The sequence below is a fragment of the Larus michahellis genome, chromosome Z, assembly GCF_964199755.1.
Source record: "Larus michahellis chromosome Z, bLarMic1.1, whole genome shotgun sequence".
NCBI lineage: Eukaryota > Metazoa > Chordata > Aves > Charadriiformes > Laridae > Larus > Larus michahellis.
In genome coordinates, this window is record NC_133930.1 from 85,541,025 (window position 1) to 85,561,641 (window position 20,617).

The window sequence follows — 20,617 nt, forward strand, 5'->3', positions numbered from 1 at the left end:
TCACTGGGCTGGACGTGGGCGGCTGCCTGGGGCCAGTGAACCTGACCTGGTGACATTGAGTGGGATGGAGCAGAGAGAAGCCTCAGCCGGCAACACATGCCCTCGGTGCTTCAAAAAGGCTATTTTCTTCAAGGTACGAAAAAGATTAGCAAATTTAATCAAGACGAGATATTTAAGCATAAATGAATAAATGAGATCTTAAAAAAGTTTGCTGGAGGACAGAAATACCCAAGATAGAGCGTCAGTCCTCCTGGTTCAGCAAAAAAGCAGAATTGGTTATTAGATACAGAAAAAGGTGAAAATATCTCGTTATCGGCATAAAGAGGTCATAAGGAAAGCTAAAGCTATCTAAAGGAAAAACAATCTATAGCTGACAAACTTAGCACAATGAAGAACTTTGTTTCATACACAAGGAACAAATGCAATCCATAGCAAACATATGTCGATTTTCAGACGGAGGTGGTGAAACTGTACATAACAATGCAGAAGAAAAGTACAAATTTGTTCAATATATGTTTCTGTTCTCTATTTGGGGAAAAAAAAAAAGGCAAAGTGTTTGATGAAGGACATTTTTTTTCACTGCTTATCAATTTCTTCTCAGGGATAAATATTTCTAAATCGGCAGGCTTGCAGAGTTTGTATTCAAGAGCCGTAAACCACTAACTGGCTACCACACTCATTTTAAATAACACTTAAAATAGCAGAGAAGTTACAGAAGATGGGGGAAATCCTAATCCAAAATTTCAGACATGACTATCTGCACAGTTAGCCTGACATAAATCTCAAGAAAAAATAATGGAAAAATGGATATACAGGTCCATAAATTCCTGCCCTACATACTGTGGGCATGAAGAGTATGTTCTCGTTTTTTTATTGGAACTTTTTACATGTCTGTCTTCCTCTGTGGCTCTTCTTCCCGGGATATCTACCTGTCTTTAAGGAAAAAAATTCCAGTTTGCTCAGATTTTAATTGCAAGTCATCGGCTGTAGAATAATGATTCTCAGTGCTTACCACTCTGCCCAACTGGCTGATGTATTTTTTGGGGTAACTGTTGCTTACTCGGGTGTTCCTGAAGTTGTGTGCATGCAGCAAGGAAGACATGAGTCACTAAACCTGAAAGTTTGGAAGAGGCTGCCCAGTGAGGATGCATCATCACACAGCCCAAAGGAAAGGACCAATGACACCAGCACCTGTCAGGAAATGACGTAAGAACATTTGTTCTTGCCTGGGGGCTGGCAGATGAAGCTGAGGCCTCCTAAAAACCATAGAATCACAGAATGGTTTGGGTTGAAGGGACCTTAAAGATCATCCAGTTCCAACCCCCCTGGGCAGGGACACCTCCCACTAGAGCTTTCAGACCCGCCATGCTGTGATATTGGAGTCTATTAATGAAGAATTAAAGTACAAAAATGTGATTAATTCAATTCAGTAATAAATAAATACAATAATAATAAAATCAGCTTCACTCTTTGATGAAGAAGCATGTTTAGCTGATAAGGATTTATATGCAAATAGAGTACGCTCAATTTTTTGCCAGGCATTTCATTTATTCCTCCGGAGCAACCCGAGGAGCAGGGCAAATTATGCCAACTTTGCCAGGCATTTTCAGAAAGTCCTTTGTCTCCCTTTTCTTTCCAGCAAGTACTTTTTGCTCTTCCCTGGTTTCCCAGGAAAATTCTAGAAAAAAGACCCTCTATACTGTCATTACACTGGAGCCACTTCCCTGGCTGTGACTGCTGCTTCGCCAGCCGTGTTTAGCACCTGAGTCACTCCCCTTTGTCTTTCAAAGGAGACATTAAAAAAATCTTCCTGTTATTAGGAAGATACCTCCTTCCTCATTTCTTCTTCCGTGCTGCAAACTACTTTCGCAAAAGTTGGCGAAACTTAATTACAACTAAAACTTCAAATTAGGCAGAAATTGGTCAATGTTTCATAAATTCACCAGGAGACAAATGGTACAACTGTAGAATTCCTGTTTACTCGTGAAAAGAGGTTAAAAATCAATATTATTCAATATTTCTAAGAACTTGCAGACTAAGTAATCGGCAAATGTGGCTGCCATGGAGAAAGCACTATTGAATAGAGATGTTACCGACGGAGTGTCCTAAGGCTATTCAACAACACAGGAAGTAAATATAAATTCACTGGTGGCAAAGCTTGTGTAAACGTGAAGATGGGCAGAATGGTTATTAACAAGAAGGACAGCAGCCTTTTTGTTCATCTGTTTGGCTGCTTGTTTGTTTTTTTTTTTTCTTTTTTTTAAAAGCTACCTGCAATGTTTCATAACACTACCTTAGAACCAAGCTCTAGAAAGGGTATCGGGAGATGCTGCACAAGCTCCTCCTAAACTGACAGTGACAGAAGTATGGTGATAAAAAGGGTCAAACATGACCACTGGCTGATGAAATTTGGCAGAAAATCAGGTAGTGGAGATTCGAAGTCTGTGCACTGCATTAGTGAGATGCCCACGGGTCCGTTTCAAAGAAAAGATGTTGAAAGACCGGGGACACCACAGAAAAATGTATAAAAGCATTTGAAACCTGGAGAAATTAACTTGCAGTGAGACTTAAAGAACTCAATCTATTTCATTTCTCAAAAGAAAATTGAGCGTTGACTTGATTCCAGTATGTAATTCACATGGAGAAAAAGCAACTGTAGTAAATGGCTCTTTAACTTAGTAGAAAAAGGCACAGCAAGAACTAATGGCTGGATCCTGAAACCAGACAAAGCCAAACCAGAAATGAGTCACTCCTGTTAATAGTTTGACAAATTACAAAGGGAAGGAAGCAACAGACTCCCCATCTCTTGAATCCTTCCATCCAAGCCTGAATGACTTTCTGGAAGACACGCTTTAACCAAATGCAAGTTATAAATTTCAGCATAAGAACATCTGGTCAAAAGTTAAAGACCTATATACAAAAGTGGAGAGTAAGTGATCTAAATGTCTTTCCTGGCCTAAACTATACACATTTATGAAAAAAGATCAAAAGTTTTCCACTGAAAGTGAACCTTTTGAAAAATTCTCCCACATCCAAATTTGGATTCTAATGGAAAATGCAAGATGAAATGTATATGACCTTTTGGGTGTTATATTAAGGCAAATAAAAATTTTGGTATTGAATTTTGGATTACATCTCTGCGGGAAAACCTCCTTAACGGTGCTGTGCTCTACCAAAAATGCAGCTTTTACAAATACAGTGATGTACCAGATCCCTTCTCTTTAGATGTTCTGGCTTCACAGAAGTACTGAGGATAAAACACAGAAAATACTTTTAAAAATTACTAACAGTAATGTGCACGCAACTTGGCATATCAAGACTAACATTCAACCTCAATCCCACGAAGTACTTAATGAAAACTTATCGAGACCCATGTAAAGAGTTTCACTATTGCTGGACTGCAGCCTGTAGGTATTTCAGAGGAGATGAAATGAGAGAGGACCATGGCCTTCTCTTCCATGCTATGGAAAACTTTAACCAGGTTTTAACCCACTGTTCAAGCAGCCAGGAGCAAGGTTGCCTACATGCATTGAGAGGCTGGGAAGGCATTGGGTGTAAAAAAGTGGCGATGAGCCATCATGTAAGGAAAGGTTTTTCCGCCATCACAAAGAGCATGAGGAAGTGGAAAACCACCTATTTCTGTTAGGGCATATTCTGACATGCCCTGGGAGGAAAAAGCCAAGTTGAGTTCCACCCTCACAGAATCATAGACTCATAGAATCATAGAATCATTTGGGTTGGAAAAGACCCTTAAGATCATCGCGTCCAACCATTAACCCAACACTACCATGTCCACCACTAAATCGTGTCCCTCAGCACCACGTATACCTGGCTTTTAAATCCCTCCAGGGACTGGCGACCCAACCACTTCCCTGGGCAGCCCATTCTAATGTTTGACAGCTCTTTCAGTGAAGAAATTTTTCCTAATATCCATCCTAAACCTCCCCTGGTCCAACTTGAGGCTGTTTCCTCTTGTCCCACCACCTGTTCCTTGGGAGAAGAGCCCGACCCCCCCTGGCTACCCCCTCCTTTCAGGGGTTGCAGAGAGCGAGAAGGTCTCCCCTCAGCCTCCTCTTCTCCGGGCTGAACACCCCCAGTTCCCTCAGCCGCTCCTCACAGGACTTGTGCTCCAGACCCTTCACCGTCACTTCATTTTGAAGGATTTTGAGGAGGTTAGAAAATAAAACATCACTTGTTCTAATTTTTCCCCTTCAACAGACAAAACCAGTGCGGATTGAACTAATACTAGATTGGCTTTTTAGCAATAACTTAATTATACTTAATATAGTCTCTTTAAAGTGTCAGTCTAAACTGTCACTTGGATATCTGCAGTACAGTTGCATCCGCCTATTGAAAACATGAATGTAGTCATTATTTGTTGTACCGCTGTTGTGCGTGTAAGTGCTGTACGGAATCACAGCACGAGCATTGCAACCACACGACCACCCGGAGGGCTCAGCGTCGCCTATGCTGGCTGCCATCTGCATGGGCCAAGACGAAGCACAAGCACCAAACAGAAAGTCCCTGAACTCAAAGGTTTGTAATCACGCATTAGAGTAAGACTTTGGCCAATGTGTAGACAGGTATGGGTATACGAAGAACTAATGACATAGCACTAAGTAGCATTGGAAGCAGTGGTCATGGCGGTCTAACCATTGTCAGACACTTCGTAGGAAATATCTGGCTGTAATAATCGACATTATTCATTATTACCACAATCAGACAGCTTTGAGGACTCTAAGGCAAGCGTATACTACTCTAACTATTTCACTGTACTCTAAAAAAATGCAATGATAAATAGAAATGTTTGAGTATGTGAATAATTTTTGATGAAATAGTATCTCTAATATCAGTACTGCCTCAAATACATGTAACTGTTTTGTAGAAGGGTATGGGAATATGAGCGTTTTGTCCTAAAAAATAACAGTGCTGGTGGTATATCGAACACCTAGCTGGTCAGATAAGGTGTTATAAAAATGCATTATAAAATTGAAATTCTTATAAAATTGAACTCTCTGAGTGCAGCAACAGCTGGGAATTCAAGCCAACACTTTCAAATTCATGTTTTCATATTTTCTTTTGAGGGTCTGGCTTTCTGGAATGGAACCTGTGATATTGTTCAACAGGTCTTTATCTATTTTGTCCTTTCCAAAGCACCATGCAGCTAAGCTACCCGAAACGCAGCGCAGGCGCTCACATCCAGCTAGGTATCCCACATGAAACGCAAAGCTGCCTGCCACACCTGAGGCTGAGCAGGAGACTAAAAGCCTTTGAAGAGTCGGGAGCAGGGAAAAAGCTACTTACTTCCGCGCTAAGAAGACATTAGTTAAAGTTGGACTTAGTGCAGCAACTGCCAGAGCCGCGGCTAAGACAGGCTGATGCTTCAGAGTTTCCCTAATAATTTCCAGCTCCCCACGCACAACGTACGGCAGCAGAAATGGAAGTGCAGGACCAGCACTTTGCCACGTGTGCGGATGCTGGCATGGGGCTACCGCGGCTCCACGCTGCGGATTCCTGACGCTTTCCCCCCCGATGCGACGAACACCTTAAAACAAATTAATATGCAGCTAAACACGGGAGCCTGCCACCTTGACAAAACACTGCCGCGTTTAATCTCTTCTCCTGAGTGAAAAGCTTTTATTGACAGAACTACATGCACGCGAAGACATAAAATGCAAAGAGGTTTACAGTAAACACTGATTACTGTAATCTTAATCTCCATGAATGACTAGTGAATGCAGAAATAACATTTTTAGCAAAACGGGTAAATTGCCTAATCTGCCTTATTGTAAAAAGTGAGTGGTTTTGTACTTACTTCTTATATTGCTGGAGTTATTGGGCACCTACCCCTGGCCACAAAATACTAATGCCAGGAAAGAGCCCCGAACTGGTCTTCACCAAATGGATTAAAGAGTGAAAAATGAGAAGCATCGGCAAACAGGGCTACAAGCCGCAAAGGGGATGAGCCAGGTATTGTCTCAGTGCTTAATACAGTTTATGGTTGTTTCTGCCTCATTTGCTATGAGCAGGATACATAAATGTGTAAGAGTGGCAGTTTAAGTGCAGTGCGAATAAAGCCGAGGGAAAAAAAACAGCAGAGAGAAACAAGTTGGTCCTTCCCTGCGTCTGTCGCCAGCCTGGCTCGTGCAATTACCCCCGTGCACAGACCCTGCCGCGTCGCGGAGCCTGTTTAACCTCACCGGAGATGCTCCCGTTTGAACCCCGGGGTCCGCTCAGCATGGGGTGCCTCTGCCGCCAGGCCAGGCTTTTCTGCAGAAATAATGCAACTGCGCTCTGAAAACAGCGGGCAGGACCCACCCCTTAGGCAACGCCAACAAAAAACCACCACCTCTGTCACCTCACGGGTAATTCCCGGTCTCCCTGGTACCGACAGGAGCTTTGCCACAAGGGCTTTATCCGAGGAGCCGGTGCAGGCGTGTGCGGGGGCCGGGCAGCGCGCCGGCTCTTCCAGGGAAAGTGATGGGCTCACTTTCTTGGCTCAGTGCTTTTAAGCAGATCTAACAGTCCAGAATAACTTTACTTAAATTTACTCTAGCCCCACGGAAGGATTATTGATGCTATTCTATTACTTAGCACAAAGCAGCAGTCTCGAGGGGACTGTTTACTACCATATTCTTGTCTTGATATTAAATCAAGCTATGCCAAGGACTCAAAAACAGCAGGTAACAAGCTTTTCCCTGTTTTTCAGTGAGCTCTGCAGAATCTCGTCTTTCATTTGTTTTGAACTGCAAGTCTCTTATGTGCATAGAGAAAAATCTCTAAAACCCCCCCCCAAGCCTTAAAGTACATAGTGTGTGTTTAATGCACACAGGAACGCTTTCGGCTGTGTTTTTACCAAGAGGTGCAATGGATGACAACCCCGCTCCTTGTCGGGACAAGCTCCGTCAGGAACAACCGCCAGCCCCACTCCCCCTCTCCCAGTTACAAGGATGTGAAAAGGCAAAGCAGGAAAAGAGCCGCTTTCTGAACTTCTGTGCCATGTGAAGGGCCTCCTTTTGGTGCTGACACACGCAAAGATGACTGTCTTACACGAGTTTGGACAACTACTGCTGTCTCCACTCCATACTCACCAACGTACGGGCTTAAAGCCTACACAACCGTCCAGCACAACACACGGCATGATTCTGTGGGGTCAAGTATACCAATAAAAACCCCACAGCCCTATGTGAATATTGATTACCATGACCATGGTTTCTTTATTGACATGCCATGGAGCTTATGGAAGGCTGGGCACAGTCCTGGACAACCAGCTCCACGTGGCCTTGCTTGAGTTGGACCAGGTGATCTCCTGAGGTCCCTTCACACCTCAACCATTCTATGAAGCCCTTTCCCCCTTCTATTCATTTATCTGCAAAAAACCCAAATGCCTGCAGTAGCCTGTTAGAAATGGATGATCTTTTCTGAAATCAAAGTTAAAAAAAAAAAAGAAAGTTTTGCTTGGCTTGCCTAAATGAAATGAAATGTTTTATATACCATATGGAGTCAAGCTTGATGTCTGGTTCCAGGAAATACCGAGGACTCACTGAGGGTACTCTTCAGAGCACCACCAGCACGGGTCGTACCTGTCCCCTGAAATTAAGAGTTTGTTTTTCTTCTGCAAGCCTGAGATCGCTTTATTCAGCTACATGAATTAATTCTTCCACTTTTTTCCTTATTACAGAGACATATATTCAAGTCTAGGCTCTTCTGTGAATAGAGCTTTTCTTGATTACTGTCAACGTTTCATTCCATTGTGTCATCTTGTTTGTCTTTTGATGTTATAATTTCCTTATTTTACAATGTTTTAACTACAATGGCTGCAACTGTTAAAAGAATAACTAGTGATTTGGGGGGTCAACTAGAAAGGCTTTAAAAGGATTTGATTAGGCAATTCATTTTACTAATGTTACAATAACTTCTTTTTATTTGATTATGTAAATGAGTGTTGGTGCATATCCACTTTGGCAAAATACTGCAAAGTTTAATCTTCTCTCCTAAATAAAAAGCTTTCACTGGCAGAAACACATGAGCTAAGGAATGTATCTTATCCAAACACTACAGTGCTCCCTGTGAGGTGCTCCAAAATACTTGTATTCAGAAAAACGAAGGCCATGTTTACCTGGCGGAATTTACCACAATGCCTTTCCTGGGGTAATGCTCAGGCCACTATCCTGAAATCAAAGTAATTTAATTCCTGAACAGCAGCAGGGGTGGACACAGATCCTCAGCTCTGCTTTCTGCCATCCTCTCTCTCGGGTACTCCCGCCCAGTAGCTGCTCCAGTAGGATGCCTTCCCAAAGGGCTTGTGAACTCCCGGCTCCAGAACCAGAAGGAATGATGTAAGGTCTCAGAGACATGAAGTGAGCTACAACTACGGTTAGCGGTAACATGCCACAACCTGTCATTAAAATGTCCGTCCCATTGTCTGTGTCAAATTACAAGCTGACCTCCAATCTCCTGACCAGTAAGACTCCCACCCCTACTTCACTTTATGTGATGATCTTTAATGGAAGCACTGCTATTAAAGTCTTCACCTTTCTCCACCCTACATTTGCTTATGTCTTAGGTAGATAGGAAATGAGTCTGTCTCCTCTGAGATAGAAGAGAGGTCTTCTGCTTTGGCTCCATTAGGAAGGTGGATTAAGACTGAGGCAGAAGATGACCTCAGGTCTAACATCCCTCTAATGAGGGATGAAAGTGGAGAGGGTAAGAGGTAGGTTTTTTAACATAACTGAAGGCTGGAAACTGACAGAGGACTCCTCCATGCCAGCAAGGTGATGAGTGTCACAGCTGAGGACCTTACCGGTGCAATGCTCTGGAAAGCAGAGAGGGCTGCGAACCAGAGAAGGAGCAGAGGAGAATGATGCTGGACAGCCCTGCCTGGTCAAAGGTAAATGACAGAGGTAGAGTGGTGGACTCTTCCCTAATGAGGAAGAATGCCTTGTTCTGGTTGACACATATGGGAAGGGTATGAAGATGGGTAGCGCTGGACAGGTAGCATCAACAGGAGCTCCAGGTCTGATGGAAGATGTTTGAGCTGGGAGATGTGTCTCTCAACACAGCGCGGTAGGCTGTTTAGGATTACACAGGACAACTGTGTTAAATGGGAAATTTTAGAGGACAATCCCTTTGGTGTGATGATAACTTGTTGCAGGAAGACGTTAAACTATGACACTAGCATGCGACCAAGTCCTTGAGACGTGGAGGAAAGACCATGAAGGTGGGACCTTCGCAGGACCCCACCTCTTGCCACAAGGACAAAGAATGGATTTATTATGGCTCGCTTTTCCTCTATTGTTGCTGTTCTCACGCCCACAATGTTTAATTATTAAAGTGCATTCATTCCTTTTTGCAACTGAGTAAGACATGAATGAATTATGGCAAACATTTTAATTACTTAATAATGCTCTAATCAAAAGCTTGAACAACTCTATCTAGAAATACAAGTTGTTTTTCCAGTTTGATGGATACATATTTCTCTCTAGTGATTTTTAAGGGAAATGCAAGCAAGAGACTGCGACATAATCTGAAGAAGGCACTGCTCACACACAACCCGGGGTTTGCCTGTGAATCCCAATGTGCTGAACGGCCAACTGTCAGACCCTTTTTGGAGAAGCTGACTCTCCATACGTGCCTGAGAGGCAGTTATTCCCAAACTTCACTTCTCAGTGCAAACACAGATAAAACACAGGGTTCCAAGCAGAAGAGAGACGTGAATGTTCCTTCTGCAAAAGGCTTATTTAAAAAAAATCTCCTCTCGTTGCTCTGATTGCTCTCACTGTCATTTATTGAAATACCAAGGGCAATGCTGCCAGTTTTTGGATGTGGGCTATTTCAGTACTGCAATTCTCAGCAAACGGGTGAAATAACATCTCTCACATTAAATACTACTGCTCCTACATCTAGCAGCATTTCATAAATTTATTACAGATCACCCTAATGCAGGCTTATGCCATTGCTCATATAAGCACACTGTGGGAAGTATTCACTTGTTCCCCTGTAAACGTCTTACCATTGTCCATATAAGAAATATAAACAAAAACAGATGAGCAAATTGATAATTCAGCAGTACTCACATAAAGTTACAGTATTTTTAACCGTACTTATATTATAAAGAACCAAGCTGGAAATAGTTATCTTCCATTTAAATCATTGTCCAAAATCTCTGACAAGAACTTCTAAAACATCAGTAATCTTAATCTAGTGGCATTGTATGTGTGCGTGAAATAGAAATAGCCAACTTTTACTGGCTGAAATCCTACCCCACTTAAATTAATTCTTCCGCTAAGGACTTCAGCGCTGCTGGGAGTTCATTATGTGGAGTATAAAAGTTATGCCCACAATGACCCATCCTCAGTAGAAAGGTACAATGAAGACTTATCCACACCCCTATCACAGCATCACTCTGTTTTTTTAAGTAACACTTAGGATTTCTTTTCCAGAATACCTTTTACATTATTTACATAGGATGAATACAAAGAAAAAGGAGAGAAGCTCAGACGGAGGATTTTCAGTACTGTAAATACGGACTGGTTGCCACCCAAGCCCCAATTTACCTGACTGAAATGACCTCTACAACACGCGCTCTGGCACAACAGCAACACAGACGTCAGAGATTGGAAGTTAATACTGTTTTAAAGAATTCTACTAACGAACAACGTTCTTCTCTTAAACTGCAGTGCCCTCCCCTAAAGGAGCAAAAAGTTGCTAAACGAATGTTGAACCTATGAAAATTTCAGTAATATTTCATTTCCCTAAGCACTGAAGAGCAATGCCAATGCCACGGCGCTGCCTCTGTACAGAGCTGATGATCTGCGCAGTTAGATCCCGACCCACAGCAGAAATGTGATCACAGGTCCCTGGTTGTTGTGAGCTCTCAAACAAAGTACCGCTACATTTTCCAAGCCTTAAAAATATCCTGCAGTAAACCAAATTTCATCTGCAAGGTTAGGTCTCATTAAAAGCCTCACAAATCCAGACAGATATGAATCTCTAACTTGTCAAACGAACAACTGCGTCTCACAGAGCAAGGTCAAACACTGTTCCAGCTTTTAAATTAATATTGTATAGGCTGTGTCTTCCTTTGAACCTGATTTTATATTCTACAGAAATACGCTACCTATGGCTTTTAGGAAATCTGATAATCAAACATGAAAGTTCAGTAACAGCTTTATGTATTTTAGATTACTTTCCTACAGAGATTTGAGATTTTCCTGTTACACTGACAACTACGTCTACTTTCTGGAATTATTACACATTAACCAAAGTCTCTGTGTATTATTTCATCTGCTCCTTATGATTTATGATTCATGATTCATTAATGAAAGAGTGTAGCTGAGTATTTCCAAAACAACAGAAATCTCGCATCGAGATTCCTGGATGCTGTAGATAATTTGCTACGTAAACTAGACTTTTGTTGACGAGGATTGAGGAAAGTGTCTTATTTCGCTTAGCTGTACCTTTCTTTGGTGTACTTCTTTAAAACCTTCCTGCCTACATAAAATTAGATAATTATCAAAGGATCTATGATAAATTTCCCAGTTTTCATCATCGCTATTATTTTTCTTAAGCTCCTACCTATAATGCTGCCGACTACTTAAAGCCAAAGAGAAAAGAAGATGAGAAAAACACAAGCTACAAGTAGACAAGAGAACTTAAACCCCACACAAAGCAAAAAAAATAATTAAAAAAAAAAGAAAATAATAAATTAACATCGTGAAATAGCAGCAGCCATAGCCTTTCAACCGTATCTTGCTGCGGAGGGGTTAAAGCGCGTTCGGAATCGAAAGCGTTTTTAAGTAAGGGAGGTGCTCCTGGGCGCGAGCACTGCCTGGCTGCAAAGAGAGGGACGACGTACCTGCAGAGACGCGGGGACAGTCCGGCAGCATGGACTCCACCGAGGTGTCCAGGGGCTCCGAGCTGGACACCCAGTTGCAGCAGTTCTGTAAGACCAGACAGGCAATTTTTGGGTAAGCCAGAAAAAAAAAAAAAACAAAACCCAAACCCCCCCCTAAACCTCCCCCCCTCCCCCCCAAACCAAAACCCAGAGCAAAAATAAATACGAACTTTGTAAGTAAGGACAATGATCACATCAAAATACTCGGACTAATTTACACAGCAGCCCCAACAGGGACTGGAAGGTAAACTACCTCATTCACATTAACTGGCGATGAAATATTGTAGCTCCATTCTAAATAAGTAAAAAGAGTACGACCGTAATTCAGATTTGTAATGTGCTCAAACAGCACGTCTTTAAGTGCTACTTTGAGTGCCCATGGACTAAAGTGGGTGATTGGACCAACCACTGCCTGAATTACCCCCTGCACATTTTAAGCTTTTTCCTTTCTGTAGTCGTTAAATAGGTGTTGATACAAACACCGAGCCTGCTCGCTTGCCAACATTAAGAAATCAGAAATTTTCAGGGGGTTTTGATGGAGCACACTGTGGAAAGAATGGCTGTGCAATCACAAAACGACAGATTATAAGTGAATGAAAGCCATCGAGATAGCAGGTTAATATTCAAATAATTGGAAATACAGCTGAGATGAAGTGGGCACGAACATTTAAAAATGCAAATACTGGTCTTTGGGGAATTATGTTCAGGAAGCATTTACATTCACCTTTCATTCCTGAACCTCTGAGTAGGATGAATTTACCATGAATTTTTAAAATGTTTTGCTCCAAATGCTATCTATTCAGAGAAGTCTATGAATTAAAGTATTAAATAATATGCTTTTAATAAAGTATGCTGAAACTACACCAAATCTACTGAATCGAAGATTTAATTATAAAGCAACTACATTTTTAACAGGATCGCCAGCTGAACTACGAGATCTACATGGCTTCCCCTATTACAAATCTGAGTTTTCCCTTTCTGAAAACCTGATTAACTTCATTAAGGGGAAATGCAAAAAAAAAAAAACCAAACCCAAAAAAACCCCAAAAAACCAAACCAACCCCAAACCAACCCCGCACAACTTTTTGGAAAGACCCAATGAATTTTCAGACAGATTTCTAAAAAATCATCCCATCAATCATGATTGTAAAAATGGACGATTGCTATTCCGGTAAACAAGCATGTATTGTGTATTTGTAGATGCTTGCTGCCCTAGTTGTGCACCATGGAGTCCGTCCTCACTGTGGAAAGATCCTTGACTGGTAGATCAAGTGTCTTATTGTATTTCCTTAATTCATTCTGTCTGGAAGAAGATGTCAGCTGTGTTGCAGTGAGGAGAGAATTTCAAAGGCTTCAGTCCCCACCAATAAAGGGCGAGGAATGGCTTTTGAATAGATTTGTCAAGGCAACCCTACTGTTCTGGGACCAGGGAGAGCAGGAACAACATAAAGGAAGGGTTGCTGTATGAGATTAGAAAGTGAAGTTCACAAAGCATGGCAGATTTTTGTAAGAAACAGTAGATCAATGAAACTATTGAACTCGATGGAGGGAAAAAAAAAAAAAGAAAACAAACACACTACCCAGTAATGTAACTTTTTTAGTAAAAACTGGTTAAAATGGAAGTATTTCACAAAGGCTTTAAGGTTTAAAGTAGTAAAGCATTATACATTTTACAATTTGCATGTATAATTTTAATTAACAGCTGAATGTGAAATTGCAAATGTAAGATGGTAGAAATTATAAAAGAAGTAGAATTTTTATGAAGTATTACATTCATTTGAAATAAGTAAAATTAATATTAACTACTGATAGAACACTACATCAGAGAGCTGGAGATAATACAGAAGATTAGCACACAATTAACCAGCTTTTATATACAATGTGACACTTGCCTGTAAGAAATAAGTATTCTCGAAAGCAGTGTCAAGATATGTAAATGGATGATTTGTTTTATCATTCATCACAGCTCCTAATAAATTCAAAAATCATGACTTCTATAGGTACTAAAAATAGGCCACCAATGATACAGGAGAGATAGCTCCAATGAAGAATTACTTTTTTAACAATTCATTCTTTCAATGACAGCAATTAGCCCTACAGACAGGCAGCGATTAGGTGTATATTTTAATTATTATTCATTTTACCAGTAGCCTTAAACCTGATTAAAGTAAGAGATATCCAGGTGATATGCTAGTCGTAATACCACTCAGCCACCCTTCACATATGTAAAATTCTTCTTTCTTATAGGAGATTTTCAATGCTAATGTAAGTTATGACACTCCATCCACTTTTTAGGCCATTAATCATTTAACTTATTCTTTAAGATCTACTTTCTGCAAATGAAATTAAAGGTAATGCACTTGTCTTATTCAGACTAAATGCTTAAAGAAAAATGGAGTTGTCAGATTCAAATTACAGGATTTAAAATTTCAGTTTTACTACATAACATATATTCTAAGGTTTTGATTTCCTATAAAGAAAATGGGGATTTTTCTGACAAAGCCTGTAGGGGTTACCATTCTTTATATTTTTAACATTTAAGTCAGAGCTGTCAGGCTGCATCCCAGGTGATTCTCTATTCCCATCTGTCACTGCCTATAAAACTGTAAGGTTAAGTCAGGAATAGGCAGTCTATACAGAAAGTTTCAGTAAATCCATGGGAAAAAGCCAAATCTAACAAGAAGTTCAGGATGCGACCAGTTTAAACTTGTCCCACGCACCTAATCTTTTAGCATTCTGCAAGGGGAACGTAGAAAATACAGACATGAGCTTGATCTGGCGAGGAAGAGACTCGTAAGTGGAAGTTCAGTTGGTCTCGCTTTAAAAAAGCATGGTTTTTAAAATCTCAGCACCCCCATACTTAAGTATTAAAAGAACAATGAGTGCTCGGCATCAGCCTTCACCCAAGGGTGGAACTGGTGATGCTGGCCAAGACCAGATCATTTTGGACCAACCAGCCGTTGGTAGTTGCACAGTAGCAAACACTCCCAACTTTCTATCAGAAAACTTCAGAAGTCTCACGGAGCTGCTGGGAGAAGGGATTCTTTGCCAGCCGTACAAACCATCAGGCTGAGTCATGAAGAGCTTTAAAGGTTCTTCTCCACCATCGCCAGATCAAGCCAGGAGCGCTGGGTGCGCCCAGGGCTCTGCTCCAGATACCGGGCAGCGTGCGGGCTGCCGCGGTGTGCGTGTCTGTATGGCTGTGCAGCGGGGAGAAACCGGGCTTGGTTCTTATTATTTTGACTGCTACCTCTGAAGTTCAGAAACGGCTTTAATCTCGGCTATTTTAGGGGCTGGTATGGGCACACTATTTCCACGTTCCTGTAACGTGCTGTCTTTCATGCCCTAAAGAAACGGAAGAGGTCAGCGGATAAAGACATGTTTATACAGCCATATATAGACGTATATACCCCAACTCTTTCAAAAAACCTGGCCTCACCTCTCGCATCCACTCTCGAATAGTTTTCCCAGCTTCTTGGTGCCACACATTGTGAACAGAGTCTGTCAACGCCACAGCAGTTACCTTATTCTTTACTTCTGTCTCTCGTTGAATCATCTGTTAAAAAATATTGGCTTTAAGTTCTTTCTTTCTATTGAATAGAGTCTGCTTAGTCACAGATAATGATCTTAAATTAAAAAAGAAAGAGCAATACAACTTCAATACTTGACTTCACTTGTTTTAAAGTTTATACAAATCCTAGCAGCTCCAGAAACACAGAAAGACCTAATATTTTTGATAAAAGAAATAATACTAACTTTTAACTGACTGAACTATTCAGTCCTATTATTTTCCATGTGGCTTGACAATTCTAGGATTAAAGGTATCATAGTGAAAAAATGGAAGATTCCCTGAGGACACCTTTTACAAGCTTCTCCAAGTTCCTATTTCTGTGCTTCAGGGAAGCTGGTACCCGTGGTTCACTGTAAGCTACTCATGACTATCATCTACTAATTTGCAGTAGATTGCTGTAGTTTTTCTGATGTACAATCTTACTTTGACTTGTATGTTTTTTTTTTCCTTTTTTTTTTTTTTTTTTTCTTTTTCTATCCAATTTAGCTACCTTGCACTCCCACCATGGTCCCAAAATTCTTTGTGGTCTCTCTTACACTTATGCTTACCCAGCTAACGCTGGAGCCTCTCAACGTTTTTAGGATATTAAAGAGCCTCTGTTGTTGCAAATGACAGTATGACTAAATAATATTAGTTCTAAAACCAATTAAATGATTGCTGCAAATAACACGAGCGAACTGACAAAGATGCTGTGGAATTCAGCGCTGCTCTGCAAGATAAAAGGGACTGGGAAAGAATAGTTTGATATCAAAGAGAGACAAAAAGGTTTTAATCTCCTGACACGAGTGACCCTAATTTGTAACACTGGATCAAAGAAAGTATAATGAATTATACTTATAAAACCGGCATTTCGCAACTAGTGTCTTTATCACCGTCTATGCTGCACTAAAGTAAATGTTTTTTTTCCAGCTTCCTTTTGTATAAATGGCAACACACACAACATTTCTGAACCAGGCACCCTTTGTTCGTGCTCTAGTAACTGCGTACAAGCACACAGGCTGCGCCTCCGAAAACACTGCTCTAAAACATACTTTGACAATGGGGACGCGAATTGTATTTTCCACCAGAAACTTCAAAATAAACACTGCCATCCAGGTTTTTGATACAAAAGTAGTGTTTATCCATACCTTATGCAAACTATCTGCTGGTTTCTTCAAAATATGACACATGTAGGCCTTTTTGACCAAACACTCTTCCAATTCTCCATAACTGCAGTATGATATTCTGCATTACCACGTCTTGCCTTTTTATTTTTTGGTTTACATTATGTGTCTTTTAAAATCAGTGCAGTTGAACCAATATTCTAAGGGAAAAATATTCAATGCTATTGGCGAGGTAATGCCAACAGAGAGCCCCCCGTTCCAGAAGGATAAAATCAGGTGCCCACCTTCCCTGGCACCCTCTTTTTGTCAATGTCAATATTGCATGGCTCAAGAATTTGGATAAGCTTAGGACATCTTGGTTAAGAGCATATGAAGAAACTCAAAGAGTAATCTTACTTTATGTGAAGCCCTTCCGTTCATACTGTTTTTTTCATCATTTACCCTCCTGTGGGGCACATTTAATATCTAGAATTTTTGGAGGATGGGACACAACAGGTACGTGCGTGGGGGACAAAAATCACACATTTAGGACAACATAGCATCTATCGTAAGAAGGTGAGCTTCTTTCAGCTGTAACACATTACTGAGATTTTCAGCCAAATGTCTGATACCAGGCACTAAATTTCACGGTAAATATAAAGATGGCAAAACTCCCTCCATTACGAAACATTATGAAACAGAGGAGGCCCCGGAGATGCTGGGAGGGCTGGAGCCCCTCTGCTGGGAGGACAGGCTGAGAGAGCTGGGGGGGTTCAGCCTGGAGAAGAGAAGGCTCCGGGGAGACCTTCCAGCCCCTTCCAGGCCCTAAAGGGGCTCCAGGAGAGATGGGGAGGGACTCTGGAGCAGGGAGGGGAGCCATGGGACGAGGGGGAGCAGGTTTAAACTGGAAGAGGGGAGATTTGGGTGAGATCTGAGGAAGAAGTTCTTTGGTGTGAGGGTGGTGAGCCCCTGGCCCAGGTTGCCCGGAGAAGCTGTGGCTGCCCCATCCCTGGAGGGGTTCAAGGCCAGGTTGGACGGGGCTTGGAGCAACCTGGGCTGGTGGGAGGTGTCCCTGCCCAGGGCAGGGGGTGGCACTGGGTGGGCTTTAAGGTCCCTTCCAACCCAAACCATGCTGTGATTCTATGATATCTGCTGTATAATTGAATAAGTTTTAGAAACATGCCATACGTACTAATATTCCTGTACCAGTGCTGTGCATTCCAGCATGCCTTTGGCTGCACCGTCTTGCACAAAATGCAGTGATTTAAACGGGCAAAGGAGCAAAAATGTCATTGTCCTTGAAGCGCGTGTACCTACCAATTACTCGGAGTTACTACATGCTGGGGGAAGCTTAAAATCGTCACCAGCTCATTGTGTTCCAGCATGACTTCCTCCATGAAGGGCTGGTCTTCAGAAGCACTGCTAATGACCAGCAAGGGGAAAAAATACGTTCTGCTTTGGAAAAGCTGTCTTTTCTCAAGCTATTGTGTCCCACATCTCTGTTTCAAAAACTAGACACCCAGTTCATCTAAGAACATCACCTCTTTCTTTAAATCACAAGGAAATACAAGTTCCCTTCTCCCTTTCTAGGCCCAGCTCGGGTTTGCTATTCCCTGCTTCCCTACGCAGATGGAAGAACTGGCACCCATCGATCACCATCTCTTCCTGCCCTTTCTTCACGTGATACACACAGTCTTTGCTTTTCAGATCGTACGTGGTACGGGGAATAACACGTGCTACTCGACATGCTGCTGGCGCTTGCTGCTCAGCTTTGTGGACACCGGCAGAATGGCATTCTCTTCACAGAGATCAGCAAAGAGACCGAGGCTGACAATGCGAGGTTTTTTGATAACTCAGCCACAGCGCCGGGGTCAGGACAAGGGCTCATGGATGCAGCAGCAACGAGGGATCAAAGGGATTAATTGAGCTTCAGTTACAGATTTCTCTACTCCCAAGTCCAGAAGGAGTAAGTTTTGGTAGGCATCCATGCACTTATGTGCCGACTTGGAAGAAAACAGACAAAAACAACTCACCAAGAGGAGAAAGGATCAAGGGTATAACCTTAAACAAGAAGTCTAACATGTCCACCCTTAGGTGACACAGAAATGTCACAACAGAGCATGTCAAACCCAGGACACCCAGCTTCTACCACAACAGCTCAAGTTCTCTGCCACAATGGGACACTAACTGCTAACAACCACCAAGGAGAACAGATCCAGATGCTCAAACAGCAGACCCTCCCATCAGGGATGATAATATCATCCTGCAGGAAGATATGAGAAGCCCATGTGCTTTTGGCCACAGACGCTTCAATACTTACTAAATGCTTCAGATTCAATGGATGGCTTGCTCAGAATTAAAACATATTCAACTTTCCTAAAAACACTTCTGAAGTAATATAAATTTTAAAAATTAAGTTAGCAGAATAAAATTGGTACAGTAAAATATGTTACCATTCAACACAAATTTAGCACCCAGCTGCCATTCAAACGTCATACAAGTCCAAATCCCAAAGGAAGGATGCTAGTGCCCAGGACTAGTTGTATTCCATGCAGCCAGTACAATCTCTTAAAATGGACACGCTAAAACTGAAAATATTTAATAGACGGCAGAGAGTGTTTGCAATATTACAAACTATGTATTTTTTTCTTCTGGAAAATGGTGTTTTTCACTGAAGCAACAATTGCAAAAAAAGACCAAAGGACTTAGTCTAAAGTTCACTATGCCTTACACTCTTTGTACATCTGTAAATTCCATAGACAGGAAGCTTTCACAGCATAGAAATTTCCCACTCAATGCTCATTTTCAAATCTTAAATTATTTTCAGCTGATTAGATTTTGCAGGAAGCTGCCTCTCTTTGCACCCACTCATTGGATGGCTTACAGCTCTGGTCGCTCTGGCCTTACATTCCTTTTTCGTCTTCCAATAACTAATATATAGTCAGAAGTAGGTAAACCGTCACTTTTCTGGTAGGTAAACTGGTTCCCATTTGTTTCTGCATCACTTAATACACCACTATGCGTCCTCTAGACTTTCCCAACCATCTTTTCTATTCAGGCATTTCCATTTTACCTTTGTCTTTGTGTTCCTTCTTTGTAGGCAGAGTAGGATTGGTGTTTGTAATTTATTAACCACACATCATCACCACTTCATATTTGATTCCCCTAGAATGGGGAGTTGTAAGACCAGTGTTCACTGCAACAAGTCAGAAAGTGCTCAAGCATCTTTCTGAAAGTCCTCTCTATCCCAGCGGTTGAAAATTTGTTCCTTCACTTTGCAAGGGAAAATGTCAATTACCTATTTGCACAAGTATTGAACTCTATCACTTACATAAGAAAGAACTTACAATCCCCTAAAAATGCATTTAAGTTAAAATATATTAGTTACCCATTTATCGGTCAATTTAGTAAGTGATCTATTGCTGAAGCGTCTGTAACGTCACATGGTAATCCTCTGTAAGTTTATATTACGCAATTATCGTAACTTTATAATGACGACAGGTTGATACCTTCATTATTTTTAGTCTATGCATGTAAAACAGTGTCATACATATACTACATACGCAATATATTTAATATATATATTCAGACTAAATGATAAAATACATCTTTGTTATATAATATATACGATAGCACAGTACTCTTGTGAAATGAAAGCATCAATATAGAATCATAGAATTGTTAGGATTTAGGAACTAAAGATCACCTAGTTCCAACCTCCCTGCCCTGGGCAGGGACACCTCCCACTAGATCAGGTTGCTCAGAGCCCCACTGACTCAAAGGTCCGACCCTGCAAACATGAAAATCCACGATTCCATACTCTTTATACCTATTCTAACAAATTTTAAATGGCTAAAAATTCAAACTGATAAGAGGTAAAAGGAAGTTAAAACATGCCTCATATTTTTATGGGCTCAGACAAACAAATCAACATCCATCACTTGGGATTTGAAGGATACTCACTCCTCTGAGTTGCTTGTAATGAGTAATGAGTAAAAAACGGATTAAAAAAAAAAAAGCCCCCAAATTTTACTTTCCCTTGAACTTTTGAAAAAGTCTTTCAACTAC

At 41.3% G+C, this 20,617-nt stretch overlaps 1 protein-coding gene across 6 annotated transcripts in view; it reads right to left on the reverse strand.

Moving 5' to 3' along the window:
* The window catches only part of ARB2A (ARB2 cotranscriptional regulator A), a 273,033-nt gene that overhangs the window by 60,833 nt on the left and 191,583 nt on the right, over nt 1-20,617 (reverse strand). For all 6 annotated transcript variants that reach the window (XM_074570302.1, XM_074570305.1, XM_074570304.1 and 3 more), the window contains 2 exons: nt 15,336-15,452; nt 11,858-11,942 (listed from right to left, as the gene is read on the reverse strand). In XM_074570302.1, coding sequence (XP_074426403.1) covers nt 11,858-11,942; nt 15,336-15,452 — 202 coding nt within the window. The remainder of the gene's footprint in view (nt 1-11,857; nt 11,943-15,335; nt 15,453-20,617) is intronic.